Source organism: Bos javanicus, chromosome 14 (genome assembly GCF_032452875.1).
Source record: "Bos javanicus breed banteng chromosome 14, ARS-OSU_banteng_1.0, whole genome shotgun sequence".
NCBI lineage: Eukaryota > Metazoa > Chordata > Mammalia > Artiodactyla > Bovidae > Bos > Bos javanicus.
In genome coordinates, this window is record NC_083881.1 from 35,785,602 (window position 1) to 35,810,263 (window position 24,662).

At 39.6% G+C, this 24,662-nt stretch overlaps 1 protein-coding gene and 1 pseudogene across 1 annotated transcript in view; one reads left to right on the plus strand and one right to left on the minus strand.

Annotated features, from left to right (window-relative positions):
- Positions 1–24,662, minus strand: part of TRPA1 (transient receptor potential cation channel subfamily A member 1) — a 55,519-nt gene that overhangs the window by 19,015 nt on the left and 11,842 nt on the right. Inside the window, exons 4-13 of the mRNA XM_061438975.1 lie at positions 16,810–16,917; positions 12,967–13,075; positions 12,633–12,778; positions 12,039–12,175; positions 9,294–9,342; positions 6,458–6,557; positions 5,716–5,816; positions 4,015–4,184; positions 3,764–3,928; positions 1,232–1,346 (exon numbers count right to left, since the gene is read on the minus strand). Coding sequence (XP_061294959.1) covers positions 1,232–1,346; positions 3,764–3,928; positions 4,015–4,184; positions 5,716–5,816; positions 6,458–6,557; positions 9,294–9,342; positions 12,039–12,175; positions 12,633–12,778; positions 12,967–13,075; positions 16,810–16,917 — 1,200 coding nt within the window. The remainder of the gene's footprint in view (positions 1–1,231; positions 1,347–3,763; positions 3,929–4,014; positions 4,185–5,715; positions 5,817–6,457; positions 6,558–9,293; positions 9,343–12,038; positions 12,176–12,632; positions 12,779–12,966; positions 13,076–16,809; positions 16,918–24,662) is intronic.
- Positions 18,956–20,647, plus strand: LOC133260524 (ADP-ribosylation factor 4-like; annotated as a pseudogene).

Genomic DNA, 24,662 nt, shown 5'->3' on the forward strand with positions numbered 1-24,662 from the left:
GGACAATCCAGTGACAAAGGCTACTCATCCTTTGGCTATTTTACAGCTTTGTTTCACTGTTGAATTGCTTAAGATATTATTAACAAAACTATTTAATGACAAAGAGTTAAAATTTGGGGCTCCCCCAGTGGCTCAGCGGTAAGGAATCTACCTGCCAATGCAGGAGACCTGGGTTTGATGCCTGATAGGGGAAAATCCTACGTGCCGTGGAGCAACAAAGCTCCTGCATCGTAACTGCTGAGCCTGTGCCACCACTACGGAAACCACGCACCTAGAGCCTGTGCTCCACAAGAGAAGCCACCACAAGGAGAAGAAACCTGTGCACCACAACTGCAGAGTAGCCCCCGCTTGCCACAGCTAGAGGGAAAAATCCATGCTCTTTCAAAGGTCTAGCACAGCCAAAAATAAAGTAAATTTTTAAAAAATCACAGGTTGATAAAAGGTTGCCAGTCTCTAGTTTTGCCACAAAAAGGCATTTTAAAAAGCAATGATAGTCCTCTAGGCTCTGTCATTTCGTGAAAGAACGTACATTTCAATACTCATTCTCCAAAAAAGAATGAAGGACATTATAGTGGACTGAAGGACAGTCTTTCAAATCAAATATGCTTAGTTTTAGGGAAAACTTACCCCTGTTCTCTTCATTTCCCTTGGGTGAAAATTTTATCATCAATTCACGTGGGCCTGTAACAGGCCTCTGAGAGACTCACCAGCTGTCCTCAACATACATCCACCCCTTGGGGCTGTCTCCTTATTCTGTTCCCCTTTGACTCTTTCCTCACTAACAGTCTGCATAATAAGGGATAGTTAGGGAGTCTGGGATGGACATGTACACACTGCTATCTTTAAAATGGATAACTAACAAGGACCTAACAAGGACCTACCAGGAAACTCTGCTCAGTGTTATGTGACAGCCTGGATGGCAAGGGAGTTTGGGAGAGAATGAATACATGGATATGTATGGCTGAGTCCCTTTGCTCTCCACTTGAAGCCATCACAACATTGTTCATCAGCTGTACTCCAAAATAAAAGTACAGCTGTTCATCAGCTGTACTCCAAGTATACATGTCCATTCCAGACTCCCTAACTATCCCTTATTATGCAGACTATTAGTGAGGAACCCAATATAGGTTCCCAATATAGGAACCCAAGAAGGGAAAAGAAGGTTTCTGGCAATGTTGGAAGGTTCCTCTATGCCAAGATTTGGGGTAGGTATGAGGAACACAGTACATACCCCTTCTTCATCTAGCCGATCTGTGCATTTCAAGTTAGTGTCAAGAATAACCTTCATGGTCTGAGTATACCCGCCCAAGGAAGCATGATGCAAAGCAGTCCAGCCATTGTGGTCACTGTTAAAGAAGAGAAAACGTGTGCATTTACCTTACAGATGAAAAGGGGAAGGACACCTCCCAATTGAAAGTGGGTCTGATGATCAGAGAAAACAAACCATACCTGAGATATTTGAGTTCTAGCAAGTAATTATGTATTGTTGTTATTGTGTTGCTAAGTTGTGTCAGACTCTGCAACCCCATGGACTGGAGCCCACCAGGCTCTTCTGTCCACGGGATTTTTCAGGCAAGAATACTGGAGTGAATTGCCATTTCCTTTTCCAGGGGATCTTCCCAACTCAAGGATCAAACCCACATCTCCTGCATTGGCAGGTGGATTCTTTAGCATCTGAGCCACCTGGGAAGCCCAAATATGTATTGCCTGGTTAATTAAACATGAGTTAATTTCAAGCTTAATTGGTGGCTCAGATGATTAAGAATCTGCCTGCAATTCAGGAGACCCAGGTTCGATCCCTGGGTCGGAAAGATCCTTTGGAGAAGGTAATGGCTACACACTCCAGTATTCTTGCCTGGAGATTTCCATGGACAGTAGAGCCTGGTGGGCTGCAATCCATGGGTAAAAGTTGCAAACTCTCAGTTATAAGATAAATACTAGGGATGTGGTGTATGACATGAATAAATATAATTAAAACTGCTGTATGTTATAAATGAACATTAACAGAGTAAACCCTAAGAGTTCTGATCACAAAGAAAAATTTTTTTCTTTTTTTTTCTTTTTCCATTTTTTGGTATCTGTATGAGATTAAGGGTGTTCGCTGAACTTACTGTGGTAACCCTTTCATGATACATGTGTTTTACCCCTTAAGCTTACACAGTGTCAATTATAATCTCAATAAAATTATAAAAGAAAATAAATAAAGTCTATAAACACATTATCAAACACTTCGGGTGAGTGAAACTGGAGTTAGCATGTCTGTGTCATACATATTTTCTTTAAGGCTGTAATGTACTTATACACACTATTTTCAATATTGCTTTATTCTTTCACTGAATATTGTATCAAAAATTTTCCATGATGGTGTTATTAGTCCTTGTGGTTACCATTCATGGCTAATAATAATAATGATGATCATTATAATAATAATATCATTATACAAAACATGGATAGAAGATGCTTAGCTTATTGCCACTTATTTTTTTCTAAAAGTTCAGGTCTAAAGAGATTGTTCCTCTCATACTCTCAAAAATTCTTACTTGATCCTTTAGGAAAATGTCTGTCTTTTCTCTCAGAAATTCAAGATATGAATACAGTGAACACTTGCCTTTTTTCCAAATTAGACATAGAAAAAAATGTGTGAGATACTGATACAATTTAATTTCAGGGCCAGTGAGTAACCATATTAGGTGCAAGAGACACCTCGCTATTACAGTTATGACATAGTTATGCAAGAGCTCTTGTCTTCTGGGTTCACCTAGGGTCCCCTTTGCAAGTCTGTTGCCTGGTGTTCATTTGGAAGCAGGAAGGAGCTAAGCAGAACATTCATTTCACGGCTGCATCATTGCTGTGCTGGGGTTGGTACTCTGATAAAGAGATGTGTTTTTTAACATTAGCCTAATAAACTCTCTGCTACCATGTTGGTGCAATTAGAAATTAGCCCATCATACATCTATGAAACGCTTCTGGGTTTTCCTTTTATTTTTACAAAGATGTCATTTAATGATGCCACTTTTTATTGTACTTAATTATTTTAACTTGGGCTTCCAGTGGCTCAGACAGTAAAGAGTCCACCTGCAATGCAAGAGACCTGGGTTCAATCCCTGAGTTGGGATGATCCCCTGGAGGAGGGCATGGCAACCCATTCCAGTACTCTTGCCTGGAGAATCCCCATGGACAGAGGAGCCTGGCGGTCTACAGCCCATGGGGTCACAAGGAGTCAGACATAACTGAGCAACTAAGCACAGCACATTTTAACTTGGTTTTGTTTCATGTGTTAGATTTCTTTTGTAGTGAAATTCAGGAAATTTTTATGTCTCATGTTGCAGCTTAAAGGAAGTTCTTCATGTCCATCAGTCATCATACTGAATGAGATGTAGAGTCTTTGATTTGTATAGCATGTGTGTGTGTGTCTGTAAAAACACACTGCCTTGTATCTGCCAAAACAGCTGATAGCATGATGAAGGTATATAGGAGAAGGGATATCTCAAAGATTCTGGAAATTACACAAAGCCACTTATTCTGTGACTCTGAACAAGGCCTTCAGCTCTATGAACCTCAGTGTTTTCAGTTGGAAATAATACTGACTTCCCTTTCAATATTTAATAAAGCATGTTATGTTTTGAGGATTAAGTGAAATGGGTAAAAGTACTTAGTGTGATTGAAAGGGAGATATTATAATCAAAAATAAAATATAAAAAAAGCCTGACAATGTCTAGCCAGTTACAAAGAAGATGTAAATATTGCAATCTTATATCCTCACCTGAGAAATAATGCGCCCTTTTTCAGAAGTAGCTGAACAACTTTATCATGCCCATTCTTTGCAGCCAGGTGGAGAGGAGTCATTCCGTGCAGGTCACCTTCATTCAAAAGCCTTGTGTCACTTATGTCTTGCAGGAGCCTCTGACAGGTATTAATACGCCCATAACTTGAAAGAAAAAAAGTTTGATATTTTCAAAGCAAATATTTAACAGAAAGAGGACATGCTTGTATGTCGCTTAAAGTGACCCTTACCTGGCTGCAAAATGCAGGGGTGACTTCTTATCTTTGCTTTTGGAATGAATGGACACATTAAAGTTGAGGAGGTTGTTTACAGAGACAGGGACCCCCTGTCGACATGCATAGTGCAGAGGGGTGCACCCATCATTGTCCTCGTCCATCACCAGCTCTTTTATATGTTGCATCTATGGGAAAGATGGATATTCTGAATATAACTCCGTGATGATGCTAACAGAGTTTTTCAACCTATTTTATAGGATAGTATTTTCTAACAAGGACCAATATATACACCTGAGTGGAAAGTATAAATAACCTTAAGGGTTATATACTAGGGACTTCCCAGCTGATGCTAGGGGTAAAGAACCTGCCTGCCAATGCAGGAGATGCAAGATATGTGAGTTCGATCCCTGGGTCGGGAAGATCCCCTGGAGAAGGAAATGGCAACCCACTCCAGTATTCTTGCCTGGGAAATCCCATGGACAGAGGAGTCTGGCAGGCTACAGTCCATGGGGTTGCAAAGAGTCGGACACAACTGAACAACTAAAAACACACACAAGGATACTAGAGTAAAATAAATGCAGATGAAGATGTGTGCTCTGTCTCCCTATAATGTGTATTACTGTATTAAAGGCGCTGAGAAATCCTAAGAATAGGAAATGTATTTAATATTTTAAACCCAGCATTTTCCAAATTGTATTTGACCATAAACCAACCTTCTCATCTCTCCCTTCATTTCACCCCCCATGCCCAGCCCAATAATACTTAACAGCTTAATATTAATGTGCTCTGTTAGTCAAAATTAGCAAAACTGTTAAATTAGTGTCACTTTAAAAAAATGAATAAAATTAAATGAAATTAACATCACTTCATCTTTTAAATAAAAATCAAATGGCAAATGAGCAGCTTAAATCAATCCATAAACATTTTATATTTTAGATATTCAAATATATTTGACTCTTTAAGACACAGACTATATTAGAATCTATTAAAAAAGTATGATGCACTTCAAATGTACCTAATAGTCACTCAGTAAGTATTAGTTGGTGAATATAAATATAGAGATAATGTTTTCAATTTGTCAACAAGCATGCTGAGTAGTTTTTCTTCATTGATTAGGAAGTGCTGCTAATTCACTCATGTACTTGACTTCTCAATTGATACACAATTCATAATGATCCAAGAGCGAAGGAAAGGCATTCTATTATAGATAAGGATATATGGAAACTCTCCATAACTTAGAAAACAGTCCCAATGTAATTTATTATTATCATTATCATAATTATCACTGCTGCTGCTGCTGCTAAGTCGCTTCAGTTGTGTCCAACTTTGTGCAACCCCATAGACGGCAGCCCACCAGCCTCCGCCGTCCCTGGGATTCTCCAGGCAAGAACACTGGAGTGGGTTGCCATTTCCTTCTCCAATGCAGGAAAGTGAAAAGTGAAAGTGAACTCGCTCAGTCGTGCCCGACTCTTAGCGACCCTATGGACTGCAGCCCACCAGGCTCCTCCATCCATGGGATTTTCCAGGCAAGAGTACTGGAGTGGGCTGCCATTGCCTTCTACTATGTTGTAAATATTCAAATATGACATCTTTCTTTAAAAATAAAATTTAAATTCCAGACTCAGCCTTCAAAGGAATAAAAATCATAATAAATGAAATCACTTTACCCTCTATTGAACCCAACTCATTTTATGGAAATCCACACATATGTATTACCTGCAAAAACTCAGGATGCAAATTTTTTAATCCATAAGGCTGTTGAACAGTCAAATGCAAAAAATTACGTCCAAGATTATCTTTTATGTCCACACGGGCACCTAAAAAGCACAATATAAATACAACTCCTACTCATTTATTTAAAGCATAGCCTATGGTGGATTTTCAATGTAAGAAAATAAAAGACTGACTTAAAACTTTGCCAGTGTTTAAGTTAGAGAACTTTATTTAGGTAAGAAAACTAAACATGGTTTAAATGTGTTTATCTTGCAGTGTGCATGTGTGTGTACAAGGGGTAGAGAATGTGTGATTTATTACATTATTTAATATATGAGGTCTCATCTTTTAACACATAAAATAGAATTATAGAGAGATTAGAGATCAAGGGAGAAGAGGTGAAGGTATCTCTTTTCTTCATTATCAGACTGGGTTAGTATCTAAAATGGGAACAGTTATAGCACCTACATCAGGTGGATTGGTTCACTGAGAGGATGCAGATAAAGTGTTTAGTGACATGCCTGGGATGTAGTCATCCCCTTACAAAGGTTATCAATTCTTGTTCTGAAGTTATCTTTCCAAGTATTATGCCCTACTGGGCTGAGAATTATTCTAGATATGGGAAGTATCCCATTTGTGTTCACAGCACCTGGCCCACACACAGCCTGGCACACAGTAAATGGACACTGAGTGTTTAACCAACCGAGTAACAGTTCTAAAGGCCTGGTTCAGCCCCTCTTAGTACCTTTAGAGAGGAGCAAATTTACAGTATTCCAGGATGCAGAAGCAGTTGCTAATAGAAGTGGAGACCGTCCTTCAGAATCGGTGATATCAATATCTGCTCCCTAAAATAAAACAAGTCATTCAACAAAGAGCCTATGAACAGACAAAACAGCTCACACTACAGTCTGTAACTTAGTGTTCATTCATTGGGACAGAATGTCCAAAATACAGCTAGCACTCAAGCACATGACTGCTTGACATTTCCCTGTAATTCGTGTTGCATGAATCATAGAGAAAATCAAGGCATTATTCTCTAACTTCAACAACTGAAGTCTTTCCCACATGTTAATCTTTTGACTGACATCTGGCAGTAGATCTATCTTTCTGCCAAAATCATAAAATGTTGACCTATATCACTAGTTTAGTTCCCACTGTAAGAGAAGATTGTTAAATATCTGTGGTTAAAAAAAATCTAAGTTTATTTCATTTGTCATTTTAAAAGCATTCACAAGAAATCATTCACTTCTATCGCCAAAATAGTGGATCCTGGGAGCTCTCATCATAAGGAAAAAAAATTTTTGTAACTTTCATGGTGACAGATGGTAGCTGGACTTGCTGTGGTGGTCACTTTTCATTGTATACAAATACTGAATCATGCTCTACACCTGAAATTCACATAATAGTACATGTTAATTATAACTCATGAAAAAAAAAACTGTTCTCTTTTTAAAAACTCTACTTCATCTGAAACAGATGAACTGAAATAACTGAATTGTAATCATTCAAATCCTAAAGTAAAATCTTAGTCAAATGTTAAAAAATGTTTGCATTTAAGAAATCACATCTCATATATATATATTTCAAGGGAATAAGTTGGTACTTACCATTACATATTATGGTTATAATATTTGATATGACAAGAAACAAAAACTTTTTAAAAGTTCATGGAAAGAATTCTATCTTTTGCACAGGGTAATAAAAATAGCTTAAACTCCGACTGGGGCTAGGATTCTGTTCTTTTGGGACCCACTGAATACAGATGACAAGGGCAGCCTGATAGTGATCAGAGAGGTCCTGCCATCCTCTTACAGAAGAGAGGGCTATATTTGCAGGAAACTGTGAATAACAAAACTCTGGGCTATAATGAGTCTTCCAGGGATTCTCCTATGTAAATACCACAATTTCAATAGTTGCTATTGACAACAAGCACAGGTTAAATACTCCAAGCCAGACTCCATTCATTACTGATATGATGGGGCTTAAATAAATACATCATAGACTCATCTGTAGAAAGGGCTTACTAAAATTGAACCCAAAAGCTGACTGAGTGAAAAAGGTCTTGTGCTTTCACTTGTAACAAACCTTGGACAGTATTTTTAGTTCTTCATGTTTTCATTGTTTGAAAGCTGGCACGGAGGCAGCAGGGGCAGAAGATTATAATGGGAGGTGAAGGGCACACTTGCTTTCTGTCCCGCCTCCACCTGCAAGCCACTTGTACTGAAGAGGGGTTGACAGAGTCAACAAGCCTGACCCTTTCCCAGGACTGGGTCACAGGAGAGCATTCCTTGCCATGAACCTATCAACTCCCCACAAAAAATGCATTGATATGGGCATCAAAAGTACACTCTGGTACTTCTAGCTTCCTGGCAATGAGGTTTGGCCATTATGCATTCATATACAATATACCCTATTTGTGAATGTATCAAGTATCTTTTTTTCTTCTAGTTTTATTGAAATATAATTGACATGTTGTTGTTCAGTCGCTAAGTCATGGCCAACTCTTGGTGACCCCATGGACTGCAGCACTCCAGGCTACTCTGTTCTCCACTACTTCCCAGAGCTTGCTCAAATTCATGTCCATTGAATCAATGATGCTATCTAACCATTTCATCCTCCACCACCCTCTTCTCCTTTTGCCTTCAATCTTTCCCAGCATCAGGGTCTTTTCCAATGAGTTGGCTCTTCACATAAGGTGGCCAAGTATTGGAGCTTCAGCTTTAGCATCAGTTCTTCCAAGGTGGTTCAGACAGTAAAGAATTTTCCTGCAATGCAGGAGGCCCAGGTTTGACCCCTGGGTCGGGAATATCTCCTGGAAAAGAGAATGGCAACCCACTCCAGTATTCTTGCCTGGAAAATTCCATGGACAGAGGAGACTGGTGGGCTTATGGGGTCACAGAGAGTTGGACACGACTGAGTGACTAAAACCTTCATTTTCATAACTGACATATAGCACTGAATAAGTTTAAGGTGTGTGGCATAATAATTGGACTTACAGATATCATGTAGTGATTATCACAGTAAGCTTAGTGTACATCCCTCATCTCAGAGATACAAAATTAAAGACATAGAAAAAATTTTCAAAATGTTTTGCAAATGTATCAATCATCTTTTTGTAAACTCTTTTGCTTGTAGGCAAGAAATCAAAGAGAAAAACAACTATTGTATATTAATGCATATGTGTGGATTATAGAGCAATGGTACAGATGAACCTATTTGCAGGCAGGAATGAAGATGTAGAGAACAGATGTCTGGACACAGGGGTAGGAAAGGGTGGATGAACTGAGAGAATGGGATAGACATATATACTACCATGTGTAAAACAGCACAGGAACCTCAGCTTGGTGCTCTGTGGTGACCTAGATGGATGGGATGGGGGAATGGGAACCAAGAGGAGGAGGATGTGTGTATACGCATAGCTGATTCACTTAATCGTACAGCAGAAACTAACACAATATTGTGAAGCAAGTATACCCCAATTTGAAAAGTTTGATTGAATTTTGAAGATCCATGGTATGTAATTATATGATTTTTCAACCGTAAATAGTAATAAAAAATAAATCTGTCAAAGAAATAGTTACCACTGAAATTAAGTAGTCAGCTAGTTCATGGTGATCAAATAATGAGGCTCTGCAAAAAGAGAATTATAAGCATATTAAGGAACTATTGATATAAATATACACAATAAAGCTACTATTCAATATATTCAGAAAGTGAGTTTAAAGGATCATTGAATAACATGATAAAAGGCTAGAGAGTTAATAACCTTTCAAAATCTACAATTGGATTCTGATTAGGGTAACTTTTCAAGTAGGAGTAATAGAGAAAGATAAAATACATCACAAGATTTTCTTCCTCATCTTTCTGCAAACCTATTTTCTCCTTGTAAAAAAACCATCATGAACATGTTCTGAAGTGAAGAGTAAAATCTGTCCTAAGAGTTTAAAATAAAGGCCAAAAAACTGGCTATTACCACTGTGACCATGAGAAATAGCAACAATTGCATACAAGGTACAGCTAAGATTTACCTGCAGGGTTCACAATGCCCCTTTGTTGGCAAAAGTTAACAAGGCAGTGTTAGCGTTCCTAAAGCTTTAGGAAGCCAAAAAAAACCCGATGGATGTAATTGAAGTCACTTGGTATCATCTCACAAGCAGCCATAAGGATAATGTTAATTAATACATCAAATACAGATTTTTAATCTATATTAAAGCATCACCATAACAAATGTTAATACCAATGATTTAAAAGTCTGTTTCCTAATGCAAATCTTATTTCTTTGTTCCTACTCAAGATCATCTCCTCTATTCTTAACGTTCTGTGTATATAAGTCTTAGTATCAGCTTGCCAATTTTCATTCAAAATTCACAAGAGGTTACATTCTAAATGTTATTAGATATATTGAGTAATTTTAAGAGTCAAATAATGTTAATTTAAGGCCCCATTCGATTTGTTCTGTATCTTCTCAGTCTAGTGCTCTGGTGCTCCAAGTGTGGCCTGCACACCACTGAGATCTTTGCACTACAGTAGCAAAAGAAGCTGTAGATCAAGGAACAAACTTTCCTTTGAAGCTCAAGATGAACTCCAATGTCACTGGCTATTAAAAGGACATTCCAGGATCATAGATCAGCATTAGGTTCATCAGAATTGGACTGAACCAGTCCAAGAAATCTTCAGCCAACTCAGGTTGAAAGCGTCCAGCTAGTCACCAGGCTAAGTATATTTTTTGGTCAGGTAGATGGGTCTGTTATCCTAAAATAACTCCTTCTTGTGCATATTTGTATATTAAAGCTCTAGGGTAAATGTACACATTTTAACTAAACTCAGATCACTAGGTTTCTGAATTGGCTAAACATTGGCATCACAAAGGGTTTTTAAAAATTCCTGAGAGTCATTAGCAATTCTGATGTAATCTGAGTATGAATTAATGTTGGGATTTTATAAATTCCTCACAGGATTCTAACGTGTAGTAGTTTGAAAAATATCTGGTCTAGAGGTTAATCCGTCTACTGAGTTTTTGTTTTATTTCAATATTTGGTTTTTTTTTCCTGTCTAGGGTTTCCAACTGCATCTTTTTCACATCATCAATCTTTGATTCATAAATGCCAATTTGTTTTCCATAATGCCTTCTCTTAATACATTTACTTTACATAACTGACCATTCCTTCTTTTAAATTTCTGAAAGTTTTAAATACCTTTATTATGAAATTATTTATAAATTGCCCTGTTATTTCTTTTCCTTTGGAAGTAAATTAGCCTTTTGTCGATTTGATTGTCATAATCTTATGAATTTCCTTTATGCTATGAAATTTTAGTTTGCAAACTCATCCTGCATGGAAGTTCCTTGGAGTTCCTTCTGTTCATGTGTAGCCTATTATGGCTAGTGGTTTTGCTAATGTGTACACTCACGCCTCCATCTCCCCAGTTTAGAACCAGATCTTATATTGGTAGCTAGAGTTTCTTTTTCACTGTGGGATAGTGTAGATTTCTTGGTTCAGTTACTTATTGAGACTATCTCAGTTCTTCTTCTGCCATTCCAAGCTTCTAGCTCTGCCTCCATGAGTGTTGTGTGTGTGTGTGATAGAGAGAGACAGACAGACAGATAGACAGAGACAGAGATGGTAAGAGATAGAGACAGAGAGACAGCAAAGCCCCTTCCCAGCCATTTCTTTAACTCACATAGGGAACAGCCAGTTTTTGTCTTCTCAAGGAACTGAACACTCAGTCTACACTGCCTGTTTCCTGTCTTAGCAGCTAGTAAGCCTATAATTTCAGATGCTTTTATCTGATGTGTATTTCTGTTAAACTCAACAGAAGTATTTATCTTCTTTGGAGCTTGGCTATCATTCCTTAAGACTAAGTACATATATGTTTTGAGAACTTTTACATGTAATTGTGGGACTACGTGGAAAGGGAAATCGGGTGGGAAAAGTGGACCACTCATATGTATCTGTTCCATTATCCCCCCTGAGAATGAAGATAACACACACGTGAGGACCTGAAACAGGTTAGAAAGGTTTTGAAAAGCTGTGTATGTTGACCTCCTGAGCATATAGGAAGTGAATCGAGCCTATAGCCACTGGACAAAGAACTGATCCAGAATATTCCACTGGAGAGTTTATCCTATGAAAATCTGTTCAACTTTGTATTTTTGATTCCAGAGGAACATAGAGATTGCAGTTGAACCACAGGATCTTTGTTATCTCTGCTCTTTTCTTTTGAACTATGGAGTCTCTGCTACCATAAGCAGTAACTTTGTCTTGTCTTCTTAATTAAATACATAAAGACAAAAAATCTGTACTCAGAATGATAGGAGGGAAACTTGCCTGTGAAGCAGTGTCTCGTGATTTCCATCCACCTCATTAACAATATCGCTGTTGCCAGAATAGGAAGATACCATCAGCTTAACAATCTCAGTGGCTCCCTGGGTGGCAGCAAAATGAAGGGCTGTGCACTTCCCTTTCTGTAAAGAGTTTTGATACCAGCATCAATCAATATTCCGTCCCAATTTAAGGATCAAACCTAAATTCAGTTGTTTTTTTCTTCCTAGTCCAACAAAATCAAGGAGTATGGAATTTAAGATGGCAAAGAGTAATCAGTTTCACCTACTGAGAAGCCTCAATATAAAAGTCATAGCTAGCAACTGTATTTCCTTGCAAGGTGACAGTTCTTGACAGCTCTGACTGTACTTAGCTTCTATCATCAGTGTCTTTATCTCTACTGTATCTGTATCTGTGTTTGCAATTGTCTTTGGTAGCTTTCAAAATTCTTTAGATAGATTAAAATTTGAGAGAATCTCTTGTTCTGCTTTTGCATGAATAGCAGGAAGTAACATCTATCTAAATTAACTGTGAAAGAGCTGCAGGGCACTTTGGCAAATAGAACATGAACAATTCTACAGGTGGAATCTGAACAGTTACCTCCAGCAGGTCCAGCTGCGCACCATTGTCCAGGCACATTTTAATCATGTCCAAGTCCCCACTTTGAACTGCCATGTGGAGAGGGCTGGCTTTCCCACTGTTCACAAAGTTAATGTGAGACAGTCTGCTATACCCATGTTCCTCACCTTTAGGAGGAAATAAAATTCAAGAGAATAAATACTATAAATAAATAAAAGGTATTTTTTTAAAAAAAGAAGAAACGACTTTTAGACTTACATAAAAGCCCAGGTATAAATCATATTAAATATTTCTCAATAGCATCCACCAAAATAGGCTTCTTTATAGTATATAATGGAGGAAAGCTTCTACTCACCAAACTTTAATATTATTTCCATGCATTTTTTGGCACCCGAAAATGCTGCCTGGTGAATAGGGAAGCACCCCCATTTATTTGATTTACATGGCTTAGCCCCTTTATTTAACTGGAACAAAAGAAAGAACAAAAGAAATAAATGACAAAGATTAAACCCATCACAAGGATGGACAAGGATTTATATGCCTCTCCCATAACTTTTCGCTACTCTGTGCCTATGTAAAATTATTTACATAGAAAAGCTTTGTATGGTATGAAACCTGGACAAAAAGGTAATTTTGGAACTAGGCTAACATTCTGAACTAGAGACACTTTAAATTTTCTAATGACAAAGTAACAACATTTCACAAAAATTTCAACTTGATCTTCCACCAAAGTCAACACATTTTTTAGTGAAATTAAAGAGATTTTAAAAAACATTATCACGATTGCTCCTATACCCATTCTCATTTCCTTATACAAATAAAGTGATAATATTTCCCAGATCATTTTCCTGTCATTTGTGCAATTAATAAATGATTAGACCAGCACTTGTATTAAATCATGAAAATCAGACATTTTCACTAATGAATGTTCTCTACTAAAAAGTTGTTAAAATGAACAGAATGGTATATTACCTTCACCTCTAAGTCAACCATTCTCAATCACCATTTTCTATAGAACACTGGATTTCAGTTTTAAGTACCTCTTACCACAAAATGAGAGATTTTGAAAAAGCAAAAAAGTGTGAAGAAGCAAATACACGTATCATCTTGCTTTCTAGGGACACTGTTGTTTTACATTTTAGAAGACAATATTTTGTCTTCTTTGCATAAGTAATATTTACATGTATACTATGTGATCACATCATTTTAAAAAGTATTTTATTTAATATTCTTAAATTACATGATTTTATTAAATACATATTCCATTTGGGGGTACATAAAACTTCATACAATGAATCCCTATTACTGAATTTCAACTTTTTCTCAGTTTTCTCTGCTATACATAACACTGATGTTAATATTAGTGATATCTTTAATTATCTCCCTGAGATGTATTCCAAGAATTGGTATTGATGAGTCAAAATACATTTGTGCCAACAGTGAATGAAATTCCCCAACTCATTACATTTTCTAACACTCATTACATTTTCAATCAATAAGGAATTTTTGTCCTTTCAATTTAAGAGATTTAAAAAAAAACTCATTGTTTTAATATCTTCCTCTTTGATTACTAGAGAAATTAAATAAACTTTATGTGCCCCTTGCCAGTTTTCTATGGAGCACTGTCTTTTTCTTATAAATCTGTGAAAATACAGATAATTTTATATCCATTTAAAGATAAACAGATCAATATAATCATATGCTTTGTTAGCTCAGGTCAATCAAGGGATTATAATCTAATCTAATACTGAACTCTCCATTCAGTCCCTGGATAAGGCCAATGTGGTATTACATGGTACTTTTCATTATTTTGATGAATTAATTGCTAGTATTTTTAAGACTGCATCTATGTGAAATTGATCTATGTTTTTCTTTGGGGGGAGCTCTCAGGTTTTGGAGTTATTATGTCTACTTTATAAAACTAATCTGCACAATGTCACTCTTTTCTTGTGCTACAGGAAGATTACCTGAAACAGAAACTTCTTTGCAAGTTTGAAAGAAACTATAAAATCTATAAAAGCATATATTAGCTGGTTCCAGAGCTTTAACAAAGTATTAGCAATGCTTTTTTTTCCTAAATACTTTCCTCACAGATATTTAATTTTGTAGTCAATTTTAACACTTTAATTACTTTCAGTTTTTTATCCATTGGGCTTCCCTGGTGGCTCAGATGGTAAAGAGTATAACTGCCTGCAATGCAGGAGACCTGGTTCAATCCGTGGGTTGGGAAGATCCCCTGGAGTAGAAAATGGTACTCTTGCCTGGAGAATCCCATGGACTGGGAAGCCTGGCTGGCTATGTATAGTCCATGGGGTCACAAAGAGTCGGACACGACTGAGCAACTAAGCACAGCACATTTATCCATTAAAAATCATTTCTAAATTTTTAGGATAGGATTGCATACTGATCTTTTGCCATTTAAAAATTCTCTTTCATATTCAATTAAATCCTTTTGCTATTTCTAATTTTATTGATTTTTGCTTGAGGTTTTTCCATTGTGGTTGGCTGGTTGTTGGTTTAGTTGCTAAGTTGTGTCCGACTCTTGTGACCCCATGGACTAGCCCACCAGGCTCCTCTGTCCATGGAATTTCCCAGTATAAACTGTCATGATTGGACCAAAAAAAGTTAAATCTTTTAAAATTCTTTTTTTGGTCCAATCATGACAGCTTATAAGAATATATATTTTCATCCAAGTATATTTAGTAAATATGTTAGAAGGTATTTGTAATTTGAAATATCCCACAGATAGTCTGAAATTATTTTATTTCATTTTATTTACTCCCTGGAGGTGGTGGAGAGGGAAAATCAAGTGCTAAAAATAGAAAATCTGGCCTGAATAATGTACAAGTGATTGAGGAATATTTAAAAGAAAGCTCTTTGATGAAATTCTAATACCACACTCAGAAGGGGCACTCCGTGGACCAGGACTCAGCCATGGCGACAGACACCTGAAGAGTCGGACTGGATCATCCCGAGAAATCTCACCGGAGAGAAGGCTGGCTCTTCTTGTTGGGCTATGGCTGAGGAGCTCAGTCATTATATCATGCAAGGGTCCCTTTCTGAGAACCTATGGCAGCTGTTTCTTCTCATGTTGGAAACAGATATGGGGCTGTTTCTCCTGGCTTTTATTTCAGGCCCCAACAATAATTTTGCAAATAACAATCTTCATCTTTCCTTTGATGATTCAGAAGCTCAGAGTCCCAAGTATGATTCACCGTTATGCACATACAGGCCATTATGCTTTGTCTTTTGTATTCTGGGCTTTCCTGATAGCTCATCTGGTAGAGAATCTGCCTGCAATGCAGGAGACCCCAGTTTGATTCCTGGGTCAGGAAGTACTCTTGGACAAGGGATAGGTGACTCACTCCAGTATTCTTGGGCTCCCCTGGTGGCTCAGCTGGTAAACAATCTGCCCACAATGCAGGAGACCTGGGTTTGATCCCTGGGTTGGGAAGATCCCCTGGAGAAGGGAAAGGCTACCCACCCCAGTAGTCCATGGGATCACAAAGAGTCCGATGTGATTGAATGACTTTCACATTCACTTTCATTCTAGGTCTGACTACCAGTTTCACATTAATTTTTCTTGTCGATATTTTCTTTTCACTTCAGTCATCTCACGTTTTCTGTAATGCTTTCCTATTTGTCTTCCAGAAGAAATTTCAGACTCTTAAGATTTAAGAGGTGTGCTCAGTTGCTTCACTTGTGTCCGACTCTTTGTGACCCCAAGGACTACAGTCCACCAGGCTCCTCTGTCCATGGGATTCTCCAGGCAAGAATATCGGAGTGGCTTGCGTTGCTCTCCTCCAGGGGATCTTCCTGACCCAGGGATTGAACCCTAGTGACCTGCATTGCAGCCAGATTCTTTATGTGCTGAGCCATCAAGGAAGCTCTAAGGGGTGTGAACATGTACTCAAACTCATAGAACTATTTTTTTTCTGACACACTTTCTACATTTTATATTTTGCTAAAAGAGAAACTGAAAATAGTTTTGTTTATTTTTTATTTTTTGGCCACACCACATGGCACGTGGGACCTTAGTTCCCTGGCCAGGGATCGAACCTGTGTCCCCTGCATTGGAAACATGGGGTCTTAACCACTGAACCACCGGGGAAGTCCCTGAAAGCTGTTTTAAAGAACAAAAATTCATGTTGTACTAAAGGATAAAGAAAACAGGAAAAAATATAAATAAAATACAAACCAAAAGCTGCATGGCTTCACTGTTGTCTGTGAAACATGTGATTATCAGAGCTGTGTTTCCATTTTCTCCTTCCAGATTAACATCAGTACTGCTGTGCTCAATCAAGACCTACATTTAAAAGAGGGAATAGTCAGTCAAAAGTCAACCTGCAGGTTTTCAAATAGGGTATTTGTCTTCCACTGGGTGTTAAGCTTTCAGTACCAGGAACCATGTCCTTATTCATCTTTTCCATCACTCTCCCGTGGAATCTGACATAAAACCTTGTACCTAGTGGGTACTACAAAAATTTCTCATATAGATGAAATAATGGCAATTTCTATAGCTCATAAATTAAGCCAACATGGAGTTGTAGAATTGAAAATAGACTAAAAATCGTAAATACTAGTTAACATTGCTCACTAAATATTTTTCACTTGTATTAAGTAAGCTATATATATGTATATAATTTTTACTGGAGTATAGTTGCTTTATTTATAACATTCTGTTAGTTTCTGCTGTACAGCAAAGTGAATCAGCTATACACATATATCCCCTCTCCCTTGGCTTTCCTTCCCATTTAGGTGTCCACAGAGCAGTAAGTAGAGTTCCCTGTGCTATACAGCAGGCTCTCATTAGTTATCTATTTTATACATAATAGTGTATATATGTCAATCCCAGTTTCCCAATTTATCTTACCCTCTTCCCCTCCTTGGACTTCCCTGGTGGCTCAGACGGTAAAGTATTCGCCTGCAATGCAGGAGACCTGGGTTCAATCCCTGGGTCGGGAAGATCTCCTGGAGAAGGAAATGGCAACCCACTCCAGTATTCTTCCCTGGAAAATGCCATGGACCAAGGAGCCTGGTAGCCTACAGTCCATGGCGTCACAGAGTCGGACACAACTGAGCGACTTCACTTTCACTTTTCACTCCCCCCTTTGGTATCCATACCTTTGTTTTCTCCATCTGCATCTCTATTTCTGCTTTGCAAATAGTATCATCTGTACTATTTTTCTAGATTCCAGATATGTGATTTTAATATATGAGATTAACTAATATCTACCAAAAATAAATTGATGGAGCCAAAAAATAAATTGAGAATGTGTGGGTGGTGATAAGGGAGGAATGTAAGAAAGGAGAAGGAGAGAGAGAAGAGAGAAAGGGAGTGGGAAGCGAACATGGGAGGGAACTGTTTCCTTTTCCCATCTGGACATTTTTCTTTGACCCAGATTGCAAGTATTCTGGGAAATGTCCATTAAAACCCCATTCCTTCCAGGAAAGAAGAGAGTCTCATGTAACAGAGATATAGCTTAACTCAATCGGTTCAAACTTAGTCTGGAACCAGAAACTCTTTCTCCGACATAAGAAATGAGAATTCCTGCTAAAATGGTTAAGCAATTTTTCTAATGGGATTTAATTGAAGACCTGTTACCCCTTCATCTGGCTGACTCACAGCTGATTATTGGCTAAGAATCTATTGATCTTGAACTAGTTTTCTTCTAACAAAATTTTTCTTACATAAATGTCTCCCTCAAAAGAGAAATCTCTGAATTAGCCTGCTAAAGACCTTTTCTTTTGCAGCAAGACTCTGATAAAATTATATCATGTGCTCACAACTAAGAAAGAATTTATTAAACAAGCTGTTTCCTAAAAACTCTGACTTACAAAAGAAGACACACAGAGCTGCTAGTTAATAGAATGTGTCCTGATACGTCAGCAGATGAATCAGGCTTACTAATCAGCTCTTCTCATAAAGGAAAATCACACTGGAATTTTAGGCCATAAGAACACACAGGACGATTATGGATGAAGGAAAATAAGAACACACAGTTCAGTCAATGGACCTGAGGCATCGCCTTCTGTTCTTAACAAAGTCTGGATTGATTCGCATGTGAAGTAATCTACCCAAGTCCACAAGGAGAGGTTTTTTTGGGTTTTTTTTTTTTTTTTATCTCTGCCCTCTTAGAATCACAGCTCCTAGATTTGGAGCCTCTATTAGGGTGTTTCTTCTCACTGCCACTAGCACAGTCTTTCCTAAAGCTGTGTTAAAGTGTAGGTGGCAGGGGGCCCAGAGAGTGCAACTAAACTGTGTGTGGGGAAGCGCCGGAAGCGCAGGGGATGGGGCGGCGGTGACGCGAATCTGTCCGCGTTGGAGGGGCCGGGCCGCTGCAGTAGTCGCCGCGGCTGCCTCGTGACGTGGCACAGCCGAAGATTTAACGCCGGAGCCGGAGCTGCCCCGCCAGTCGCGGAGCAGGCCCTCACCCCGCTGGCCGGGAGCTTCTTCGGACACGCCGGCTAGCGAACCGTCCCCGCAGCCGTCTTTCTTCCTCAGCAGCTCTTTGCTCGCTGAGTTTTCTGGGAGCGTAAAAGGAGAAGGTCCGGGGACGCCCCAAACCCCTTTTGCTCCTGCCCATTCCAAGTGTCACTACCGCCATGCCCCTCACCATCTCCTCCCTCTTCTCCCGCCTCTTTGGCAAGCAGCAGATGCGCATTTTGATGGTTGGGTTGGATGCTGCTGGCAAGACGACCATTCTGTATAAACTGAAGTTAGGGGAGATAGTCACCACCATTCCTACCATTGGTTTTAATGTGGAAACAGTAGAATATAAGAACATTTGTTTCAAAGTATGGGATATTGGTGGTCAAGATAAAATTAGGCCTCTCTGGAGACATTACTTTGAAAATACCCAGGGTCTTATTTTTGTGGTAGATAGCAATGATCGTGAAAGCATTCAGGAAGGAGCAGAAGAGCTGCAGAAAATGCTTCAGGAAGATGAGTTGCGAGATGCAGTGTTGCTGCTTTTTGCGAACAAACAGGACTTGCCGAATGCTATGGCCATTAGTGAAATGACAGATAAATTAGTCTTCAGTCCCTTCTTAACAGAACATGGTATGTTCAAGCCACTTGAGCTACACAAGGAACCGGTCTGTATGAGGGACTTGACTGGCTGTCAAATGAGCTTTCAAAACGTTAAATGAAGCTGGATATCTAACCAAGGACATGTTTGATAGAATTGGTCTAGGCTTGTTACAACAAAATTAGTTTGCATCTTGGTTATTAAACAGTATCTGGGACTGGTTTGGGCAGAATATTATTGCGTTTAAACTTATTTTGTTGCCAATTATTGTTTACCAAGTATAATGTTGCCATTTAGCAATATGCTTGGTTTTAAAGAGATTCTCCTTAACTTGGGGGAAAAAAAGTGTCCTCTTACTTCCCTTAAGCCTAAATGCCTGGAGGTAGCTAATGTGACACCTTTTAAATAAATCCATTTTGAATGTTTTTTTTTTTTTTGAGCCCACAAGGAATAATGTTTTAAAGTTACCCCCTGCTACTTTAATGATACCTTTATCATTCCTGGGACAGTCTGCTGATTTTAAAAATTGTAGCATTCCATTTGTATTTTCCCCCCTTCCCAAAAAGATTTTTTACTACTGCTTGTACCAGCCAGGGAAATGCTCTAAAACACTATTCAGATCTTGCACTGAGGAACTTCAATTTCTCCCTCCATTTTTATTGACTCCTGGCTTCCATCAGCCAAGCTTACTTTGGTGTGGTTTGGATTTGATAATTAGTTCTGTGCTAGATGCAAAGAGTGCATATGGAGATGATTTTTAATCCTCAGCAGACTGTCTTCCTTTATATTGTATCTTTTTTATGTTTCATGTTGCTTTTGGTATCAGCCTGACTCTTTGCCCAGTATATGATAGTTCTGCTGATGTTTTATTGTTTATTGGTGAACATATCTTCATTAAGAGTTTTTGGAAAACTCATCAAACTCAATGAATAAGTTTTCTTCATAACCCATTTGGAATTATTCCTAATAAAATGATAAAAAAAAATTAAAAAAAAAAACAATAAACTGTGTGTCTAGTTCAAGCTCAGTCATGACCAGACAAGTCTGGAGGCTGGCAGGTGAGACCTCCAGAGATCCCTGTGATGAGAATCCAGGAAGCCTCATGGGAGGTCCAACTGTATCCTTTGGGGTTAAGCCAAGAACTAAGACCTGCAGGCTACCGAGAAGCAAGGCCAGCCCCCAACCCCGGTCCAATGTGCCCCAGGAAACACTATGCACACCAGTGGTATGTGTGTAAGAACTTGAGGTCACACAAGGTCACACATGGGTAACAGTTGTTTACTTTACAACCACAAGGCAGCTGTGGAAGGTTTGGGGGAAGGCTGGATAATGGAGACTGAAATTGGCAAAAGCTGGTGTTATAAATAGGGCTTCCCTGTGGCTCACAAGGTAAATAATCTGCCTGCAATGCAGGAGACCCGGGTACAATCCCCTGGGTCAGGAAGATCCCCTGGAGAGGGGAATGACAACCTACTCCAGTGTTCTTGCCTGAAGAATTCCATGGACAGAGGGAACCTGGTGGACTGTAGGTGGTATAAATGGGACAGGCAGGCCCTGAGGATGCAAGCACACAGAGAGACCCTCCTAAATTCCTTCTCCTTCTTCTCTGGTGAAGCAAAAGGGCTTGAAAACATCTTTTGATGAAGTGATGGTTGGTAAGACTAAGCAAAGGAGAGACAACTAATTTCAGTTCCCTTACAACCCTATTTTTTTTTCCTTGTTCTGGTGTCACAAAGGAAAATCTGTTATACCCACCATCTAGTTTGTAAATCAGTTATGGGTTTATTTCTAGACTTTCTTCTATTTCATTGTGATACCTATCCTTCTGTATTTGTTAGCCTGAAGATTTGATTTCTAGTTAACAGTAGCTTTCAACTGTAACCTGCCTTTGAGTTCCCAAATCACACTTTCAGAGGTGACATTAATTAAGTCAATGGGCATTTGTTCTTGAAAAGAGCCTTCAGAGGAAGCACAAGAGTTCATTGGGGAAACGTGGCATCTCTCGGGGGGAGGGGTCCGCACTCACTGGTGGCCCAGCACAGATGATACAGAAGTAGCATCAGGCTCATGAATAACGCAGACATCGACAGAAACTGACAGCCTATTGCCAAAGGCCTCTCCAATAACCTCTGCAAGGGGCTGTTCTGACTTGTCTTCTTAGGCACAGATACTTAAACTCTCCCCTTGCCCTTCAGCCAGGACACCTAGTTACTAATTTATTCATTCAAAAGCCATCATTTAGCAGCAATGCTGAGGACTGGAGATGTTCCATTAGTCACACACAGTGTCTTCTTCCAATATAAGCAGTCAGAGCGGGAAATGAGCATGTGAACATTTGATTGCTGTACCCTGTGCTAAGGATTATGGCAAGGCTACATACAGGGCACAAGGGGAGAGTGGAGAGGGGGCTCCTCTCACATCCTCTCTGCCTGGCTTACGGGAGCCAAGAACTCAGGGGCCTGAGAGGAAGGGGTCTGAACTAAGGAAGCATGGAATTCATGGACACCCCTGAGGTATTGTTGGTATATTATAGGCTAAGTAGGTTTGGATGTGGTGTGATAAACTGAATGTTTTTGTCCCTCAAAATTCATATATCAAAATCCTAATCCCCAGTGTGGTATTAAGAGGAGGGGCATTTGGGAAGTGCTTAGGTCTACAACGGAGAAGGCAATGGCACCCCACTCCAGTACTCTTGCCTGGAAAATCCCATGGACGGAGGAGCCTGGTAGGCTGCAATCCGTGGGGTCGCTAAGAGTCAGACATGACTGAGCGACTTCCCTTTCACTTTTCACTTTCATGCATCGGAGAAGGAAATGGCAGCCCACTCCAGTGTTCTTGCCTGGAGAATCCCAGGGACGGGGAGCCTGGTGGGCTGCCGTCTATGGGGTCACACAGAGTCGGACACAACTGAAGCGACTTAGCAGTAGGTCTACAAAATGGAGTAGAAGGACATGCGCTCATCTTCTCCTGTGAGAACTCCAAAATTACAACTGACTGCTGAACAACCATTGACAGGAGAAAGTTGGATCCCACCAAAAAAAGATTCCACACGTCCAAGGGCAAAGGAGAAGCCTCAGCAAGATGGTAGGAGGGGTGAAATTCTGTTTAGAATCAAACCCCATACCTACCAGAGACACTCGGAGGGCTCAAACAAAACCTTGTGTACACCAGGAGACCCCACAGAGACTGAGCCATACTTGCCTCTGAGTGTCTGAGTGTCTTCTGCAGAGGTATGGGTCAGCAGTGCCTTGCCACCAGAGTAGGGGCTCTGGGTGCAACAGATCTGGGTATTGCATAAGTCCTCTTGGAAGAGGTTGCCATTAACCCTACCATAGAGCCGCCACAGCTTACACAGGACTGGGGAAACAGACTCTTGGAGGGCACAGACAAAACCTTCTGCACACCAGGACCCAGGAGAAAGGAGCAGTGACCTCACAAGAGACTGACCCAGACTTGCCTCTGAGTGGCCAGGAGTCTCTGGCAGAGGTGTGCGTCAGTGGTGGCTTGCTGCAGGGATGGTGCACTGAGTGTGGCAGAGCATGCACGGGACCTTTTGAAGGAGGTCACCATTGTTTTCATTACCTCCACCATAGTTTGCTCTCAGGTCAAACAACAGGGAGGGAACACAGCCCCGCCCATCAACAGAAAATTGGATTAAAGATTTACTGAGCATGGCCCCGCCCATCAGAACAAGACCCAGTTTCCCCCCACAGTCAGTCTCTCCCATCAGGAAACTTCCATAAGCCTCTTGTCCTTATCCCTCAGAGGGCAGATAGAATGAAAACCACAACCACAGAAAATGAATCCAACTGATCACATGGACCACAGCCTTGTCTAATTCAATGAAACTATGAACCACGCCGTAGGGCAACCCAAGACAGACAGGTCGTGGTGGAGAGTTCTGACAAAATGTGGTCCACTGGAGAAGGGAATGACAGACCACTTCAGTATTCTTGCCTTGAGAACCCCGTGAACAGTATGAAAAGGCAAAAAGATATGATACTGAAAGATGAACTCCCCAGGTCAGTAGGTGCCCAATATGCTACTGGAGAAGAGTGGAGAAATAACTGCAGAAAGAATGAAGAGATGGAGCCAAAACAAAAACAACACACAGTTGTGGATGTGACCAGTGATGGAAGTAAAGTCTGATGCTATAAAAAAAAACATTGCATAGGAACCTGGAATGTTAGGTCCATGAATCAAGGCAAATTGGAAATGGTCAAAGAGGAGATGGTAAGAATGAACATCGACATTTTAGTAATCAGTGAACTAAAATGGACTGAAATGGATGAATTTAATTCAGAAGACCATTATATCTAGTACTGTTGGCAAGAATCCCTTAGAAGAAATGGAGTAGCCTCATAAGTCAAGAGAAGAAATGTAGTTTTTGGGTGCAGTCTTAAAAATGACAGATTGATCTCTGTTCCTTTCCAAGGCAAACCATTCAATATCACAGTAATCCAAGTCTATGCCCCAACCAGTAATGCTGAAGAAGCTGAGGTTGAATGGTTCTATGAAAACCTATAAGACCTCCTAGAACTAACACCAAAAGAGATGTCCTTTTCATTATAGGGGGCTGGAATGCAAAAGTAGGAAGTCAAGGGATACCTGGAGTAACAGGCAAATTAGGCCTTGGAGTACAAAATGAAGCAGGGCAAAGGCTAACAGAGTTTTGCCAAGAAAATGTACTGGTCATAGCAAACACCCTCTTCCAACAACATGAGACAAGACTCTACACATGGACATCACCAGATGGTCAACACCAAAATCAGATTGATTATATTCTTTGTAGCCAAAGATGGAGAAGCTCTATACAATCAGCAAAAACAAGACTGGGAGCTGACTGTGACTCAGATCATGAACTCTTTATTGCAAAATTCAGACTTAAACTGAAGAAAGTAGAGGAAACCACTAGACCATTCAGGTATGACCTAAATCAAATCCCTTACAATTATATAGTAGAAGTGACACATAGATTCAAGGGATTAGATCTGATAGACAGAGTGCCTGAAGAACTATG